We start from the raw sequence: 20,510 nt of genomic DNA, 5'->3' as shown, positions 1-20,510 counted from the left end.
CTAGGTGAGTGATCACACTATCGTAATTATCTGGGTCATGAAGATCTTCTTTGTACAGATCTTCTGTATATTCTTGCCAACTCTTCTTAATATCATCTGCATCAGTTAGGTCTATACCATTTCTGTCCTTTATCGAGCCCATACTGACCTTGATCTTTTTCAGGTTTAATCTTCACACCATACTCTTTTGGGATAAATCGATTATGGTTCCAGCAAGAGGAAGAAATTTGCACAGAGAGTAAAGCTGCTCCATAAGAATTGTTATTGGTTACTTTCTTTGTACTTGGGAGGTGATGGGGGTTGGGGAGGCCTTCTTTGTCAAAAGTACACAATCACATACTTGCTCGCCACCCGTGTAATATATGTGTTTAATCTTCCCTTATACAAAGATCCAGGGTGAATAATGCACCCTGAAAAGTTGCTTAACTGAAGCACAGAATTATTCCAAAGTTTTTTCCAAATTTTAAGTTACTAGTTAAAAATCCAAAGAGTTATATCAAGAAGGCTTCCAAGTTTACGTGAAAACCCTAAGCCACTTCTTCTCTCCATTGTATGAAGTTAGGCGTGCTGGTGTACCAAACCTGGGCACTCGTTAACAGTAAGGGTGGTCCACTCTCCTCAGAAGAGCAGAGTTGTCAGTAGAAATTCCTCATAACCACAAGGCCTCATGTCCAAACTATTTTATCAGTGGCTGGCACATAGTAAGTACCTGGTAAGTGTTACATTAGCTACATGTTTTCCGTCTGAAAAAATCGAGTGATACACATCTAGATTTATGAACAGTTTCAAGGCATGTTTCATAGAAGCAGTGCAAAAGTAGAATTTCCTGTGGAATAATCTACCCTCTCACCCCCCAGAGGCTGAAAGAAAAAAAAAAGAAGCATAATGCCAGTATCGTTAGTCCAATATTGATGGCCGTTCTTCACAGGATATTTCTTTGTTTTTATAGGATCTCCAAAGCAGAATAATCCTCAGTCTGGAGGAAACTCCAATGGTAACAACCAAGGAGGTGAGTTTTATAAGGTCAGAAAACGGATTATCTGCCTAGCATACATAGAGTAATATCAGCTAGTCCAGTACATGTAAGCCTGTACACAGGCCTATCTTAACCATGATTTGTGCGTTTGTGAATACCTAAAGCCTACCATCAAAGGCTTCCCTTAGTAGGCATCAGGAAATGATAGTTCACTGGATTTACCGTCTTTCTCAGTCTAGCAAAGTTGTGAGTAAATTCTAAAACTATTAATAAAAACATACTGGAATGTATTACTGAGTTTTCTAGCACATTTTTTGGTATGGCATTGTGTGCTCTGCCTATGGATATGAACTGAATTTATAAATCTGCTGGTCTTGCTGGTGGAAGAAATCACTTTAAGCTGGTCAGCCATGGCAACCTTAAGTTGCCTTGGTGGACTCTAAGGAGACCCTGCTTGTATTTCACCCATCAGTTAGATTTCAATCCACGCCATTGCTTCCTTATTGAAACAATAGATGAGGCTTTTTTCTTGTGCTTTTAGTTCGGGACAGATGGATTTCTTTGTTGATTTTCTCAATTAACATGTAAAGATAGGAGCAGACTGATGTTATAAATAATAGTACCATCAATGCATGTTTCTTCTAAGTGATATTTAGTTTATCTTCTCACTGCCTTTATTAAGAGTGACAGAGGTAGAAACTTAAAAAAGGTACACAAATCCTATCACTGGACCCATATTTTCTACTTTTATTCAACAAGTATTTATTGAGTGTCTTTAATGTGTGGACACAGTACAAAAGGGAACAAGCTCTGACTTCTTGGAGTTTTTCTTTGTTTTTTGTGTTATTTTATTGTTGAAACATGCACATAACATTAAATTCAAAATGTAGTCATTTATCAGTGTAGAGGTGGCATTAAATACATTCACAGTGTTGTGCAGTGTCATGGAGATTTTTTAGTAATTTTTTATTGAAGTACAGTTAATTTGCAGTGTTGTGTTCATTTCTGCTGTACAGCAAAATGACTTAGTTATATACATGTATACATTCTTTTTATCTTCTTTTCCATTGTGGTTTATTGCAGAATAGTAAATGTAGTTCCCTTCTGTCACCGCCTAGCTGTATCGCAGAATTGTTTGAGGGGTTAGATGGGCTAATGCAGGTTACATGCATTAGTACATTACTACAGGCATGGCATGTAGTAAGCCCTTCGTAATATTGTCAATTATTTGGTACCTGCTGCTAAATACATCTAAATACATAGTCTGCTGACCTTGATCTCTTTCAGGTTTAATCTTCACACCATAGTCTTTTGGTATAAATGGATTATGGTTCCAGCAAGAGGAAGAAATTGGCAGACAGAGTAAACATAGCTTCTTCAGAATTGTTTTTGCATACTTTCTTTGTACTTGGGAGGTTTTTGGTGTGGGGGCGGCCTTCTTTGGGAAAGTACACAATAACATACTTTCTCACCTCCCATGTAATAATATGTGTTTAATCTTCCATTATATAAAGATCCAGGGTGAATAATGCACCCTGAAAAGTTGCTTAAGTGGAGCATGAATTCCTCCAAACTTTTTCCAAATTTTAAGTTACTAGTTAAAAATTCAAAGAATTATATCAAGAAGGCTTCCAAGTTTACATGAAAACCCTAAGGCACTTCATCTTCTCTCCATTGTATGACGTTAGGCATGCTGGTGCACAAGAACTGGGCCACTCATTAATAGTAATGAGGTCCACTCTCCTCAGAAGAGCAGAGTTGTCAGTAGTATAAATTCCTCATAACCACATGGCCTCATGTCCAATCTATTTTATCAGTGGCTGGCACATAGTAAGTACCTGGTAAGTGTTACATTAACTGTATGTCTTATGTCTGAAAAAATCCAGTGATGCAGATCTAGATTTATGAACAGTTTCAAGGCATGTTTCATAGAAACAGTACAAAAGTAGAATTTCCTGTGGAATCACCTACCCTCTCACCCACCAGAGGCCAAAAGGGAAAAAAAAAAAAGAAGCACATTACCAATATCGTTAGTTAAATATTGATATCCGTTCTTCACAGAATATTTCTTTGTTTTTCTAGGATCTCCAAACCAGAATAATGATCAGTCTAAAGAAAAGTCCGATGGTCACCAAGGAGGTAAGTTTAAAAAGGTCAGAAAACGGATTCTCTGCTTAGGATACATAAAGTAATATCAGCTAGTCCAGTACATGTAAACTGGTACACTGACCTGTCTTGACCATGATTTGTGCGTTTGTGAATACTTAAAGCCTACCATCAAAGGCTTCTCTTAGTAGGCATCAGGAAATGATAGTTCACTGGATTCATCATCTTTCTCAGTCTAGCAAAGTTGTGAGTTAATTCTAAAACTATTAATAAAAACATACTGGAATGTATTACTGAGTTTTCAAGCACATTTTTCGGTGTAACATTGTGTGCTCTGCCTATGGATATGAACTAGAATTCATAAATCTGCTGATCTTGCTGGTGGAAGAAATCACTTTAAGCTGGTCAGCCATGGCAGCCTTAAGTTGCCTTGGTGGACTCTAAGGAGACCCTGCTTGTATTTCACCCATCAGTTAGATTTCAATCCACGCCATTGCTTCCTTATTAAAACAATAGATGAGGCTTTTTTCTTGTGCATTTTGTTTGGGACAGATGGATTTCTTCGTTGATTTTCTCAACTAACATGTAAAGATAGGAGCAGACTGATGTTATAAATAATAGTACCATCAACGCATGTTTCTTCTAAGTGATATTTAGTTTATCTTCTCACTGCCTTTATTAAGAGTGACAGAGGTAGAAACTTAAAAAAGGCACACAAATCCTATCACTGGACCCATATTTTCTACTTTTATTCAACAAGTATTTATGAGTGTCTTTAATGTGTGGAGTACGTCATGAGAAACGCTGGACTGGAAGAAACACAAGCTGGAATCAAGATTGCCAGGAGAAATATCAATAACCTCAGATATGCAGATGATACCACCCTTATGGCAGAAAGTGAAGAGGAACTAAAAAGCCTCTTGATGAAAGTGAAAGTGGAGAGAGAAAAAGTTGGCTAAAAGCTCAACATTCAGAAAACGAAGATCATGGCATCCGGTCCCACCACTTCATGGGAAATAGACGGGGAAACAGTGGAAACAGTGTCAGACTTTATTTTTCTGGGCTCCAAAATCACTGCAGATGGTGACTGCAGCCATGAAATTAAAAGATGCTTACTCCATGGAAGGAAAGTTGTGACCAACCTAGGTAGCATATTCAAAAGCAGGGACATTACTTTGCCAACAAAGGTTCATCTAGTCAAGGCTATGGTTTTTCCTGTGGTTATGTATGGATGTGAGAGTTGGACTGTGAAGAAGGCTGAGCGCCAAAGAATTGATGCTTTTGAACTGTGGTGTTGGAGAAGAGTCTTGAGAGTCCCTTGGACTGCAAGGAGATCCAACCAGTCCATCCTGAAGGAGATCAGCCCTGGGATTTCTTTGGAAGGAATGATGCTAAAGCTGAAACTCCAGTACTTTGGCCACCTCATGCGAAGAGTTGACTCATTGGAAAAGACTCTGATGCTGAGAGGGATTGGGGGCAGGAGGAGAAGGGGACGACGGAGGATGAGATAGCTGGATGGCATCACTGACTCAATGGATGTGAGTCTCAGTGAACTCCGGGAGTTGGTGAAGGACAGGGAGGCCTGGCGTGCTGCGATTCATGGGGTCACAAAGAGTCGGACACGACTGAGCGACTGATCTGATCTGATCTGATCTGAATGTGTGGACACAGTACAAAAGGGAACAAGCTCTGACTTCTTGGAGTTTTTCTTTGTTTTTTGTGTTATTTTATTGTTGAAACATGCACATAACAAAATTCAAAATGTAGTCATTTATCAGTGTAGAGGTGGCATTAAATACATTCACAGTGTTGTGCAGTGTCATGGAGATTTTTTAGTAATATTTTATTGAAGTACAGTTAATTTGCAATGTTGTGTTCATTTCTGCTGTACAGCAAAATGACTTAGTTATATACATGTATACATTCTTTTTATCTTCTTTTCCATTGTGGTTTATTGCAGAATAGTAAATGTAGTTCCCTTCTGTCACTGCCTAGGTGTGTTCCTGTCGCAGAATTGTTTGGGGGGTTAGATGGGCTAATGCAGGTTACATGCTCCCCACAAGGCGTGGCATGTAGTAAGCCCTTCGTAATATTGTCAATTATTTGGTACCTGCTGCTAAATACATCTAAATACATAGTCTGCTGATCTTGATCTCTTTCAGGTTTAATCTTCATACTATAGTCTTTTTGTATAAATGGATTATGATTCCAGCAAGAGGAAGAAATTGGCAGACAGAGTAAACATAGCTTCTTCAGAATTGTTTTTGCATACTTTCTTTGTACTTGGGAGGTTTTTGGTGTGGGGGCAGCCTTCTTTGGGAAAGTACACAATAACATACTTGCTTACCTCCCATGTAATATATGTGTTTAATCTTCCATTATATAAAGATCCAGGGTGAATAATGCACCCTGAAAAGTTGCTTAAGTGGAGCACGAATTCCTCCAAACTTTTTCTAAATTTTAAGTTAGTAATTAAAAATTCAAAGAATTATATCAAGAAGGCTTCCAAGTTTACGTGAAAACCCAAAGCACTTCATCTTCTCTCCATTGTATGACGTTAGGCATGCTGGTGTACCAGACCTGGGGCACTCTTTAATAGTAATGAGGTCCACTCTCCTCAGAAGAGCAGAGTTGTCAGTAGTATAAATTCCTCATAACCACATGGCCTCATGTCCAATCTATTTTATCAGTGGCTGGCACATAGTAAGTACCTGGTAAGTGTTACATTAACTGTATGTCTTCTGTCTGAAAAAATCCAGTGATGCAGATCTAGATTTATGAACAGTTTCAAGGCATGTTTCATAGAAACAGTACAAAAGTAGAATTTCCTGTGGAATCATCTACCCTCTCACCCACCAGAGGCCACTAAAAAAAAAGAAGCATATTGCGCATATCATTAGTTAAATATTGATATCCGTTCTTCACAGAATATTTGTTTTTCTAGGATCTCCAAACCAGAATAATGGTCAGTCTGAAGAAAAGCCTGGTGGTCAAAAAGAAGGTGAGTTTAAAAAGGTCAGAAAACAGATTATCTATCTGCCTAGCATACATAAAGTAATATCAGCTAGTCCGGTACATGTAAGCCTGTACACAGGCCTGTCTTAACCATGATTTGTGTGTTTGTGAATACTTAAAGCCTACCATCAAAGGCTTCCCTTAGTAGGCATCAGGAAATGATAGTTCACTGGATTCACCATCTTTCTCAATCTAGCAAAGTTGTGAGTAAATTCTAAAACTATTAATAAAAACATACTGGAATTTATTACTGAATTTTCAAGCACATTTTTCAGTGTGACATTGTGTGCTCTGCCTATGGATGTGAACTAGAATTCATAAATCTGCTGATCTTGCTGGTGGAAGAAATCACTTTAAACTGGTCAGCCATGGCATCCTTAAGTTGCTTTGGTGGACTGGTTGAAGTCTCTTCTTATATTTCACCCATCAGTTAGATTTCAATCCACCTCCTTGCTTCCTTATTGAAACAGTAGATTAGGCTTTTTTGTTATGATTTTAGTTTGGGAGAGATGGATTTCTTCCTTGATTTTCTGAATTAACATGGATAGATAGGAACCTGACTGATGTTATACATAATAGTAACGCATGTTTCTTCTAAGTGATATTTAGTTTATCTTCTCACTGCCTTTATTAAGAGTGACAGAGGTAGAAACTTAAAAAAGGTACACAAATCCTATCACTGGGCCCATTTTTTCTACTTTTATTCAACAAATATTTATTGATTGTCATGGATATTTTTTATTAATTTTTTATTGAGCTACAGTTATTTTACAACGTTGTGTCCATTTTTGCCATACAGCAAAATGGTTTAGTTATATACATGTATACATTCCTTTTTGTTTTCTTTTCCATTGTGGTTTATTCCAGAATAGTAAATGGAGTTCCCTGAGCACCATTGTGGTTTTCAGTTCTAAATGCAACAGTTTGCATCTACTAACCCCAGACTCCTAGTCCTTCCCTCCCGGACCCAGGCTCCCCCTTGGAAACCCTATGTCTGTTCTGTATGTCTGTGAGTCTGTTTCTACTTCATAGATAGGTGCATTTGCTCCACATTTTATATTCCACATGTAAGTGATCTGTTGATGTTTAGTCACCAAGTTGTGTCTGTGTCTGTGACCCCATGGACTGCAGCATGCCAAGCTTCCCAGTCCTTCATGTCTCCCGGAGTTTGCTCAAACTCTTGTCCCTTTAATCAGATCACTGATTAATCAGTGATTAATGCATCCAATGACTTCATCCTCTATTGCCCCCTTCTTCTTTTGCCCTCAATCTTTCCCACCATCAGGGTCTTTTCCATTGAGTCAGCTCTTTGCATCAGGTGGCCAAAGTATTGTAGCTTCAGTATCAGTCTTTCTAATGAATATTGAGGGTTGATTTTCTTTAGGATTGATTGGTTTGATCTCCTTGCTGTCCAAGGGACTCTTAAGAATCTTCTCCGGCACCACATTGAAAAGCATCAATTCTTTTGTGTTCAGCCTTCTTTATGGTCCGAGTCACATCCACCCATGACAAGTGGAAAAACCATAGCTTTGACTGTGTGGACCTTGGTCAGTGGAATGATGTCTCTGATTTTCAGTATGCTTTCTAGGTTTGTCATACCTTTTCTTCGAAGGAGCAAGCGTTTTTTCATTTCAAGGCTGCAGTCACCATCCTCAGTGATTTTGGAGCCCAAGAAAATAAAACATCACTGTTTCTGCTTTCACCCCATCTATTAGCCAAGAAGTGATGGGACCAGATGCCATGATCTTCGTTTTTTGAATGTTGGGTTTCAAGTCAGCTTTTTCACTCTCCTATTCCACTTTCACCAGGAGGCTCTTTATCTTTAGTTTTTCACTTTCTGCCATAAGGATGGTGTCATCTGCATATCTGAGGTTATTGATATTTCTGGAAATCTTGATTCCAGCTTGTGCTTCATCCAGCTCAGCATTTCGCATGATGTACTCTGCATAGAAGTTAAATAGGCAGGGTGACAATATACAGCCTTGGCATATTCTTTTCCCAATTTTGAACAAATCTGTTGTTCCATGTCCAGTTCTCACTGTTGCTTCTTGACATGCATACAGGTTTCTCAGGAGGCAGGTAAGGTGGTTTGGTATTCCCATCTCTTAAGAAATTTCCAGTTTGTTGTGATCCACACAGTCAAAGACTTTAGCATAGTCAGTGAAACAGAAGCCGATGTTTTTGGAATTCCCTTAACTTTTTCTATGATCCAGCAGATGTTGGTGATGAGAAATTGGTTACAGGGAAAAATGAGGTATTTCCAGTATCATGAACAGATTGAAGTTTCTAATGATAGATCCAATGGTCAGAGAAGTTCCCCGTTTTGCGGTAGTTTGGGAAATGCCAATAAGGGCATTGTCTTCCTAAGAACGAGAGAAAAAGGTATACTGGCCTGGTTCTGTCAGCTGTCTCCTTCAGATGTCGTCTGCTTCATTTCTTAGAGGTCTTTGTTTTCAAGTCACCAGTGCAAGTCCACTCTGGGTTTGATGCTTTCTTTACATGTGATGTGTTAATCCAAGAGTATTTCTTTTGGAATTTGATGACATAAGGTTGGTTAACAGTACCTGATTGAGGCCTTTTCAGTGGGATTGAAAGGAGTCTTTCTAGAGATGAAATTTCCAGACTGCAGAGTGTGGTGTCTGAGGTTTCGTCTCTCAGGAATACACTATGAACAGATTACTGAAGTTGGTTATTTCTGTGACATACATTTTAAGAGACTAACTAGATTATGACTGATAACATCATACCAGGATATATCAGAATTTTATAAAATTTCTGGAACATTTATATAAATAACATTCACCATGCATTATAACCTAAGAAGGTTTATCATCACTTATTTAACAGTGCTTCCCATATAGTTTAACGTGCCAAATGAACCTAATTAGTTTGATTTCTCTTTTTGTAAGAAAGAAAACAAATCTTTTGAGATGTTGTAGGAGCCCTCTGGAAATATCCAGTGTTACTTTCAGGTCAAAAAGAGTTTATTTAGAGTTTGATCTTGGGGAAGTTTGTCAAAAACATCAGAAGCGTTCAGACATCTGACTAAATATGATCACAGATTATTATAAATCAATACTTTATTACCTAAGAAGGTTACATAGTTCTGAGCAAAATTTAGCTCTTTTAAAATTGGAAAGACTTTATTTTCATAAGTAAAAACAAAGATCTGATTGAGATAACATGAAGCACAGAAAAATAATTTTGGTAAAACACAAAATCTTTGCTTTGTAGACAAGAGTACTTAAAAGGTAAGAAAGAAAACTTTCATAGAATTTTCTCAGAAGCAGATCATAGTCCAAGCAAACTTTGGTCTTTTAGTAGATGATGGAAAATTAAGTTCCAGTTTTACATAAGTACACTATTGATATTAAAGCTTATTTTTTTCAAACCCTTACAACAAATTCGTTCAATCTTACCCAGCTTGATCACTCATAAAATTCCTTTCCCAGATTCTCTTTCCAAAATCCTACAACTTTCATAATACCCCTTCAGATTTTATTCTGTGTTTTTCCTCTTTCCCTTTCTGAAATGATAAGCCTGCTTTAGGACAGTTATTTTCTTTTATTTCAACAAAAATACATCTCTTATACCTTCTTTTACCATCCTATTTTTCTTATATATGAAGATTTTTCACTTACCATTTCTTGTAGCTTTAATTATGTTAAAGGATTAGAATTCTTAACCCCTGGTAACCTTGGTTTCTAATAAAGCATTCTTTAGTCAATTTATGAATACCCTTCATAATTTCTAGAATCATGCTTTCTCATAGTACAGTTCTTTTAGCATGGCACAAAACATGTTTACTAAGAAAACCAAATATCTTTAGTAACTCTGTCAAAGAAAGCCAAAACTGGATAAATCTATGTTCAGTATTTACTTTTTCAGTGTTTTTTCTTATTTGAAAATGATTCAGATATTCAATGAGTTTAACTCATTATTTAGCTGAATTTAACAAAATTTTAAGGTTCTAAGGTACCAGAAGATTTAGGGAAATTTTTAAAAGTTTACCTAAAAGCTATTCTGTGTACATCTATTTAATTTACTTGTTTTTTAAAAATTATATTTACATGAATTATGAAAGTCTGATCATACCGTTATTTTTCTTGCTGAATTATCGTTAAAGGTCAGTGCAGTACTTTGAAAACAGCTTCAGGCTTGATCCCTGGATTGGGAAGATACCCTGGATTAAGAAATGGCAATTTACTCCAGTATTCTTGCCTGGAAAATTTCACAGATAGAGGAGCCTAGCAGACTGTAGTCCAATGGGTCACAAAGAGTCAGACATGACTGATCACACACATACACACACGTTAGAGTCCATGAGATAACTTTAAATGTTCCTTCTAGCTCAGGGTATTTATCTTGAGGGCGAAAAAGCATTGCCTCAAATTTTTTCCTGAAGAGACCAGATAAATACAGCTATTATAAAAATGTTTTGTTTATTGTGTAAGATTTTTGCATAACTGTTTTATCCCTTTGATATATCTCTGAAGCTTGAAGATCCTTATGCAACCTGTTGGATTTGTTTTTTTAATTGGACATAATGCTTAGTGGAAATTAACAATAGTTACTGGTCAGTATGTAGCCACATTGGCTTAACACTGGAGTGGGTAGCCTATATCCCTTCTCCTGCAGATCTTCAGGAATCGAACCAGGGTCTCCTGCATTGCAGGCAGATTCTTTACCAACTGAGCTATTAGAGAAGCCACCAAGACTTCCTGGTGGCTCAGACGGTAAAGCGTCTGTCTACAATGCAGGAGACCCGGGTTTCATTCCTGGGTCAGGAAGATCCCCGGAGAAAGAAATGGCAGTTCACTCCAGCACTATTGCCTGGAAAATCCCATGGACAGAGGAGCCTGGTAGGCTACAGTCCATGGGGTCGCAAAGAGTCAGACACGACTGAGCGACTTCACTTTCACTTTAATGCTTAGTATTTTGTTTTGTTAGTAACATTTCTAATTGTAGAAAAATTGTCATTTGAACATACTGTTTACCAATTTATTGGGTGCAATTTAGTGCAGTTTATTTGGCACCAGTCCCAAAAGGAAAACAGTACCTTTGAGAAATCCTGTATGATGTGTTCTCTAGGAATGTACTGTTGGCAAAAGAGGAGACTGCCAGCAGTACCACTTAAAACATGTATCTGTATCACTGTTACATTGGACTCACCATATTGAATTCAGCAAATCCAATTGTTCTCGATTTTGTTTGTTTGTTTTTGGTCTCCATCTGAGTTCTGTGAGTGCTTTCTATGATTTATTCATCTTGGCACCTAACACTATATGGAACCAAGTACATATTTTGTAGTTGCTGATTTACAAAGAACCACTGTGTATGTTTTTCAGACTTGACTGGTCCGTGCTCCAATCTTATCTGTTATTCTAGCTGGATTTTTTTGTCTGTAGAGTAAGATAAGACACTTGAGGTCAAAGAAACAGGAATTAAGGTTACTTTTTAACTGTACCACAGAGTTACATGTGATGGTTTTATTTTTTAGTATGTTCTAATAATTATTTGAAGACAGACATACTTTTGACATTCTTTTCTACAGGGACTTGTTTGATGCTTCATCTACTTAGAAAATAATTTCCCCCATTTCATGTATAGTCTGAGAGCATATTGTTTAGAGTCTGTGGATGGACAGATTTATCCTTCCTGTGCAAGAAAGGCACAGGCCCAGATTGTTTTTCATAACAGGTTTTGGGCAAGGAAATGTAACATAGTCTAGAATGGACAGTAGATATCAGAACAACAGTTCAGTATCAGTCAGGATACAGGAGCATTTTTCTTGATCAGCTAGGATTAATGCTTCCCCTAAAAGGGGATTCTCAGGTTCAAGGTACCACCATCCAGTCTGAAGCTCTTTTCTTGGGCATAATTTTACAAAGCTGTATTCAAAGCATTTGACCTCCCTTAATGTTCTCGCCATACATGATTGCCTTTGGCTTGGTACAGTTGTTTGGTACATCCTTGGTACAGTTGCTTGGGCTACTCTAGTAGGGTTGGCTTTATCGACAGATCCGACAGGACCATAGCAGTTTTGAACAGATGCACCTGGTTTGAGTGTTAGATTTCTGCAGAAGAGGGTAGTGGAAATTTGGGAACAGCTTACTCAAATAATTATTCAAACTTTTACCCCCAATGAAAACACTAGAAGCCTTACTGATGTGGAAAGAATTCATCAGGTACATAATCTCATATTCCTCAGTACCTTCCTTTATTTCCTTTAGGTAAAATGGTTTATGTATGAAAGAAACATTAGATGGAAACTTCCAGTTAGGTTGTAAGCTGCTATAAGACAGGAACCAGATGACCTGACAGGTTACCTCAGATGCAGATGGTGTTAGATGGACAGAGATGTAGATATAGATATTGTTATTTCTAACCAGAGAGTTGACATAGGAAATAGTTTCTCTGAGTACTCCGAAGGTTACTGTGTACTTAAGGAAGTGCTTCAACTCCTCAAAGACTTTGTTTTGTTCAACTCATGTTTATGAGATTGCATTTGAAAATTGCTGATAATTTTTAACATCATTAGATTTTGTAGGAATGTAGATTTCAAGGAATGTAGAGTGGGAAATCATTATGTTCAGTTTCAGGCTGAGTCACTAAGTCATGTCTGACTCTTGCAACCCCATGGACTATAGCCTGCCATGCTCCTCTGTCCATGGGGCTTCTCCAGGCAAGAATACTGGAGTGGGTAGTCATTCCCTTCTCCAGGGGATCTTCCAAACCCAGGGATCAAACCTGGGTCTCCTGCATTGCAGGAAGATTCTTTACTGACTGAGCTACGAGGGGTGGGGACATACAAACTATGAGATAATCAACTGAAGGTGATTTCAGATCGTGATTTTTAGAAACAAACAGGATATTATGTGTGTGTGGTGGAGAATGACTGAGGAAGGGCTGCTTCAGACCGGGTGGTCTGGGAGGACCTCTCTGAGGTGGGGTCATCTGAGCTGAGCCCTGACTGACAGGAAGGAGCTGGCCCTGCACATAACAGAAGGAAGAGCATTGCAGGCAGAAGGAATAATTCGTGCAGGTGTGAAAAAGGAGTGAACCTCTGTGTCATGTGGCCGGCATGCAGCCATGGGTGTGCACTTATTACGTACAGGAATTATGAAGTGGGAATACAATGTTTAATATGAAAGAGTTGTATTTTGAAACATCAAAAACATAGTAGAGCACACTTCAGAAGAAGAGGCCAGAAATGTGGATTCTGGCTACTTCATTAACTTTTCTGGGTCTTTTTTGTTGTCGTTCGAGTCGAGGTAGGTGTTAGTTCTTTAGGCATAAAATGTTACGGTGATTCTAAACCACAGTGCACCTTCATATTCTCTGTACTTTCAAGACAGCAGGTATAGTAATAAATTGGAACTGTTCTGGTGCTTTCTTTCCTGAAGTGTGCTGCTATCCCGAAGTTATAATTAGGAGCCAGATGAAAAGCTTCCAGTTCAGATCAAGAACTGTTGCTTGTACTTGATTGTGATGTGAGCTTTAAAAGGGAACAGCAGATGTTTAACAGTTAAGTCATTTTAAGGGTTAGAGGTATGGGGCTGGGTAACCAGCCCGCTGTATGAGTTCTGGGAAAACCCAGGAAATTGTGGATGTTAGCTTGGGTTTGTGGGGGCCATGAGGTCGTGATAAATGGAGGTTAGGAGAAAGAAACGGTGCAGGATGCACATGCACTGAGAATTCAATGCAGAAATCCCAGAAATCCTGAGAAATGCGAAACAGCAACAGAAATGAGAAAAATAAAGGAGCAGTTTTTAATACTTTTGTTCCTTTTCACAGATGGTGTAGAAGATAAGCATAGGTGTCCTCTCCCCCCAAAAGTAAACCTAGGGCAGAAAGCCAGATACCAGACCCTCTGTTCCTATTGTCTTTCAGTATGCCCACGAGGGTCTGACACAGTGAGTGCCCAGTGGGTCCTTGCTGAATCTGAATTCTAGTTTGAATAGGAGAATGAACTTACATGTCATTGAATACACGACACTCATTTTTTTAGCTTGCTCTGGACTCTCATGTCATCTTTCAGACAAATATTATTGACTTATCTATTCAGTCATGTACAGTAATACATAGAGATTGCTCAAGAATAACTTTCCCAGATGCATAGTATTAAAAAAAAAAAAAAAGACTTTGATGTACTGATTATAGAATTAAGCAGTAGTTGGTATCAGGTAAAGCGTCTGCCTGCAATGCGGGACACCCGGGTTTGATCCCTGGGTTGGGAAGATCCCCTGGAGAAGGAAATGGCAACCCACTCCAGTACTCTTGCCTGGAAAATTTCATGGATGGAGGAGCCTGGTAGGCTACAGTCCATGGGGTCGCAAAGAGTCAGGACATGACTGAGCGACTTCACTTTCACTTTCACTTTGGTATCAGGCATTCATCTTTTTGTTTGTCAGTATCTTCTTTTTCTCCTTAATATTTTAATTTTGTTTACAACTTATTATAAAATATGAGTAATGTATGTACATAATTTGAAAGTTCAGAGAGTATTTGAAAATATGAAATACATAATACCTGCCTTCCTTTCTCTGTTGAGTCCCACTGACTCCTTTTCTCAGATGTCCTTTAATGGTCAAAAGCCAGACTCATTATTTCCATCCAGAGATCTATATTTCATGTCTCACTTGAATGACCAACCATTTGTATATAAAGCAAGAAATTATTACCAGTTTTGCATGTATTCTTCCAAAAGACACTTTAAAAGTGAAAGTGTTAGTTGCTCAGTTGTGTCTGACTCTTTGCGATCCCACGGTCCGTAGCTCACAGGGATCCTCTGTTCATGGAATTCTCCATGCAAGACAGTTTAAGCCTAATCCATATATAGCATATGTGTTTTTTACGAACATGAATGGATAAGCACATGAAGGTGTGAAGCACACCTTTCCCTGCTCAGCTCATCCTTCCTGGTGGCTACATGGTATTCCACGGTACAGATGCAGCACAGCTGATTCTCCCAGGTCCCCACTGAGGGATGTGTAGGTTATTTTCAGTCTCTGCTCATTTAAGCAGTGCTGCAGTGAGCATCCCTCCTGTTCTGTGCTGGCTTCCCTCTGCTAGGGCCCCTGTAATGCTCTTTCCAAGTGGTGGAACTGCTGAGTCAGATTGTGCATGTATTTTAATTGATGTTTTGCTAAATTTTCTTGCAAGGAGATTACACTAGTTTACTCCCACAGGCAGTAAAAGGTGCTTGTTTTCCACAGCCTCAACAGCACTGGGTAATAGCAAATATTTTAATATTTGCCAATCTAATATGTGATTAATGAAGTCTCCTTGTTTGGAGTTACAGTGCTTTAAATAAGTTTAGAATATTTTCATATTGGTTTTGAAGGGGCTTGGTTCTTTTTTAAAAAAAACAGCTTTACTGAGATATAAGTCACTCATTTCAGGTGTATAATTCAGTGGTTCTTAGTATATTCAGGTATGTGCAACCATCACCAGTTAATTTTGGAATATTTTCATTGCCTCAAAAAGAAATTCTGTGCCCTTTAGCAATCACCCCCCTTACACCCATCTCACCCTGACCGCTCAGTCCCTAAGCAATCATTTATCTAGTTTCTATTTCTAGATTTCCTTATTCTGGACTTCCATATGAATGGAATCATTTTAGTATGTGGTCTTTTATGATTGACTTCTTTCACTTATGTTTTCAAGATAATGTGAGTTGTAGCAAGTTGTCAGTACTTCATTCCCTTTTATGGCTGAGTAATGTTCCATTGTACAGAGATACCATATAATGCTTATATATTCACCCCTTGGTGGACATTTAGGCTGCTTCAGCCTTTTGACTGTTATGAATAGTATTGCTATAAACAAGTGTGCAAAATTGATGGGTCATATGGCAACACTGTGCTTGATGAACTGCCAGGCTGTTTTCCTAAAAGGCTGTCCCATTTCACATTCCCACTAGTAGTGTGCACTGTCAGGATTTTGATTTCTCTACATCCTTTCCAGCACTTTTAAACTTTTTGATTCTAGTCATCCTAGTAGGTATGAAATAGTATCTCATTGTGGTTTTGATTTGCATGTCTTTGTTGACTAATGATGTTGAGCATCCTTCATGTGTTTATTAGTCATTTGCATATCTTCCTTGGAAAAATACCTGTTTTTTTTAGTTTGAAGTATAGTTGATTTACAGTGTTGTGTTAATTACTGCTGTACAGCATAGTGATTCAATTGTATTGTTTAGTTGCTAAGTTGTGTTCAACTCTTTTGCAAGCCCATGGACTGTAGCCCACCAGGCTTCTCTGCCCATGGGATTTTCCAGGCAAGAATACTGGAATGGGTTGTCATGTCCTTCTCCAGGGGATCTTCCTGACTCAGAGACTGAACCTGTGTCTCCTGCATTGGCAGGCAGAGTCTTCACCACTGAGCCATCAGGGAAGCCCTGATTCAGCTTTGCATACATACATATAAATTCTTCTTTTACATGTTCTTTTCTATTATGGCTTATTGTAGCATACTGAATATAGTTCTCTGTGCTACACAGTAGGACCTTGTTGTTTATCCATTCTATATATAAAAGCTTATATCCGCTAACCCCAACCACCCATTTCAAAATATTTAATTATTTTGCCCATTTTTAAATTATTAAATTTTTTCTGATTATAAAAATAATTCTTGTGGAGACTTTGGAAACTACAGCAAAGTATTTTTTAATTATTCCAATTACTCCCACCAAGCACATTTAATTTTTTTTAGACTCAGAGTTGATATATAGGCACAGTTTCTTAAACGGAAACTAACACTCTTCCACAAAACATTTTATTATGGTTTCAAGTTACAACAGGAGAACAACTAGTTGAGAAGTGACACTTTTAGCCTATTACCTGTTACGATAATAACTTACTTATTGCTCAGTAAGTTTTGGTTTGACTACTTTTTTCACTCTACAGTGAATTTGATTTGCCAGTTTTAGTGTTTTTCACCCCAGTGTGTGTGCCCTGTTGTATTTGGGGGAAGATACAAAGAGAAAAGTAATTGTTTTGCTGTTAAGTGAACTTGGATTAGGTACTTAACCTCTCTGTGCTTTGGTTCCTTTTGTAAAAATAGAACTGATAAAATAATACAGATCTTCTAATGGGGTAAATTACAAGTAAAGCACCTGACTTTAAAACAGTACCTGGCACAAATTAAAAACTAAATAAATATGTTCCTCTTTGCTCTCCAGCCACGATGGTCCTTTTTTTTTCATTGAAATATAATTAATTTAAAATGTTATGTTAGCTTCAGCAGGTGTTTAGCATAGTAATTTGGTATTCTTCTACATTAAGAAATGTTCACCACAGTAAGTCTAGTTATCATCTGTCACTATACAAAGCATTTACAATATTATTGATCATATTCGCTGTGCTGTACATTATCTCTTCACGACTTACTTTATGACGAGAAGTCTGTGCCTCTTAGTCACCCATTTCGCTCATTCCTCTGCCCCTCTTCCCTGTCACAGCCGGTTTGTCCTCTGTGCCTGTGAGAATGGGCCTTTTTGATCCCCAGCTGTGCTCTCTGCCCCAGAACCTTGGCATATGCTGCTCTCACTCCCTCAGGCACTCTCCATTCCCATCTCCGCTTCTGCCTGCTGAACACCCATTCTGCCCTCAGGGCTCTGCTCTGGCCTCACCTCCTCCTCGGGGGAGTAGTCCTTGACCTGTGCTTACAGGCCTCCCGAGGACCATATCTGTCTGTGTTAGGCTTTAGTGAAGACTGCCTTCTCAGCTGAAAAGTCATCTTCCTCAGCACCACATTGCCAGTGTCCAGCTCAGGCCTGACACATTTTTGTTGAAGCAAAGGACGAGTGAATGCTCTGGGAGGAGTCTAGTTTCTGTGCTTGCTACCCCAGCCTTACCTTCAAGGTTGGTTGGGAGTCCTTTGATCACAGTAAATCACCGTCTGCTCTCTACATACTTCTCTAATGGGATGCAGGGCTTTTCACTTTACAGTTGGGAAGAACAGGCTTACATGATGGTAGGACCGTTGCCATAATTCTGTCACTGTGTTCCTGGGCAACTCCTGTCTTTGCTCTTGTTCCCATGAAGCCCCTCCAGCCAGGCCCTGATCAGTGAGGGGTGTGGGGAAAGGGGGTGGACAGGGGCCTTCAGATCCATGAGGACAGAGCAGAGCTCGCCAGGCTCAGCAGGGCCACACTGTGCTCAGTCTTTCTGACGAGTCGGGGGTAGTCAGGTCATTCAGCCCTGGTGACCTCCTGCAGGAGGGGACCATCTGTGCTTTGTGTGATGCAAGAGGTCATAGCGGTGATGCAGGGAGGAGGCGTTGGGTTTACTCATGTTGGGGGATGGGAGGGGTTGCCCAAGTCCCTTAGGGAGTATGGGTTTGACAGTAATGTGGTGGGAAGACATTGCAGGGTTTTAAACAGATTAGTTCAAATGGATGGTGGGCCAGGATGCTACTGGTGGACATGAAGACAGATTGTGCTGATAGGCTGACTGTGGCAGGTGAGAGGAAGTGGGGACTGGTGGCTGGGTATTCGAGTTTGAGCTCAGATGTTGTACTGGCCCAGGCAAACCCAACAGCTGGCCACCACGTGTCCAGGCAGTTACTACAGGAGAGGAGTTAAAAATGAGAATGGCTGAGAGATCCCAGCAGGCTGGATCTCTGTCCAAAGATGTGAGTGTCCAAAAGAGTGTCCAAAGATGGAGAGCCTCGTGACGAAAGACAGAGGGAAGAGCACAGACAGAGAAGTGGGGGGTGAGGAGAACCCCACTTTGTATGTTTCATTGTCTTTGAGAAGGTTGAGAGTTAGGGGTGACAGTGTGAGAATTAGGCAGTTTTAACTTCCTACATGAGCCAGGTTTGGGGGGTCTTTACAGGGTAAGTCTTAGAAATTGTCATCTAGTATTAATAGTTACATTACTGCATTTTATTGTTTTAAATTATCAAACCTTAGAACTAGAAGTAACCTTTGAGCAGTTTTTCTTGTTATTAGTACCACATTCTAACCAACTGAGCAACCTGTCATTCCCTCAGTTGTATGATTTTTTTTTTTCTTTTGGTTATTTAACCTGTTTGTGCTGGGAACTATGGATAATGGTTAGTTATGTGAAAATTATAAACCAAGAAGTACCATACAGTCCTAAAGTAAACATCCAAACTTAACCAGAGAGGAGAAAGTATTGAGTTTCTGACTTTTTCCAGTTGAGTTTAGCTATTTAGTTTTCTTGTGAGTTGTATAATCCAAGTTTTGCCATGACTTCATCCTTTCTAGTCACAGAGTTTGTGTTTCACAAAGTAGCCTTAAGATTCAGCAATCTGCAGAAACTGTGACACACCAAGGCTATTACATGCTTACCACAGCATAATTGTCTTGATGAGACGACATGATAACAAATGTATGTGTGGCTGTCTCTGTGAAGAGGTTAATCTCTCTGTGTTAAGTTTTCTGAGGATGATTCTGTTTATAACTAGACTCTAGATCATGCTGACCCAGGATAAACTTTTTAGACTAAGTGCTTTAAATGATGCTAAGTCTCTGTAAGTTCAGTGAGTCTGGCTACATCTGGGATCCACACTAGTTTACCAGTGAAAGTTGCTATATATAAGACGTAAAACTTCTGCTTAGTAGAATGCTATGATTTTAACAATTTACTTTAGAATCAAAACTTAGAGTCTAGTTGACTCAGTGTAAGTATTGTAACATTGCAGCACACAGGAATTCATATTCGTTAGCTTAGTCAGAAGTTCATAGAGGGGTGTGAAAGTCTATTTCAAAAAGAAAAGTCTAATTTTAGAAGCTTCTACTTTACACACCAGAACTTTCGTTTCAATAAATAGCTTGGGTAATTTTCCTGCTGGCACAAGTTGAAAAGTACATTCTGTTGGAAAGGAAAAAAGAAAATAACCTGATGAGAAACTATAAGCCTGTCTATGAAGCGAAGGAACAGGAAGAAGAAAGTAAACACCACAGATTTAATTTTCATATTTCATATTTCCTGTTACATGTATTTGGTTGCAAGCAACAAAAACCAACTCCAGCTAAGCACTTAGGCAAACAAGAAATTGTTGGACACAGATGGGGTCATTCACAGAATCAAAGAGAAAACAGTGAACAGCTAGACCTAGCACTAGGTATTTTAAGGGCAGGAGTGGACAGAAAGAATCTTTTAAGGAGTGGTCAAAATGACTTTCAGCTCTTTTCCATTCTATTGTACGCTGCTTGAGTTTCAAATTTGTGGGAAGATCTGATTGACCAAATTTGAGTCATCGCCTACCCATTGACAGTCCCTCCAAACTGCATGGAGGGTAGGACTGAGGGGTCTTTAAAGGAAGAGTGGAAGCTATTATAAAAAGTGAGGACCAGGAGCTAGACAAGGGAAAAACAGTGAATGTTCACTACGCCAGCTGCGTAGCCACGGTCAGTAGTAGTGATTCTGCCCGACTAGAG

General features: G+C 39.0%; 1 protein-coding gene across 1 annotated transcript in view; it reads left to right on the top strand.

The window, feature by feature from the left end:
* TMEM123 (transmembrane protein 123) overlaps positions 1-20,510 on the top strand; it is an 80,633-nt gene that overhangs the window by 26,324 nt on the left and 33,799 nt on the right. The window contains exons 7-9 of the mRNA XM_027563948.1: positions 950-1,009; positions 3,059-3,115; positions 6,027-6,083. Coding sequence (XP_027419749.1) covers positions 950-1,009; positions 3,059-3,115; positions 6,027-6,083 — 174 coding nt within the window. The remainder of the gene's footprint in view (positions 1-949; positions 1,010-3,058; positions 3,116-6,026; positions 6,084-20,510) is intronic.

Source organism: Bos indicus x Bos taurus, chromosome 15 (assembly GCF_003369695.1).
Source record: "Bos indicus x Bos taurus breed Angus x Brahman F1 hybrid chromosome 15, Bos_hybrid_MaternalHap_v2.0, whole genome shotgun sequence".
Lineage (NCBI taxonomy): Eukaryota > Metazoa > Chordata > Mammalia > Artiodactyla > Bovidae > Bos > Bos indicus x Bos taurus.
This window is presented reverse-complemented; position numbering and strand designations above follow the sequence as displayed.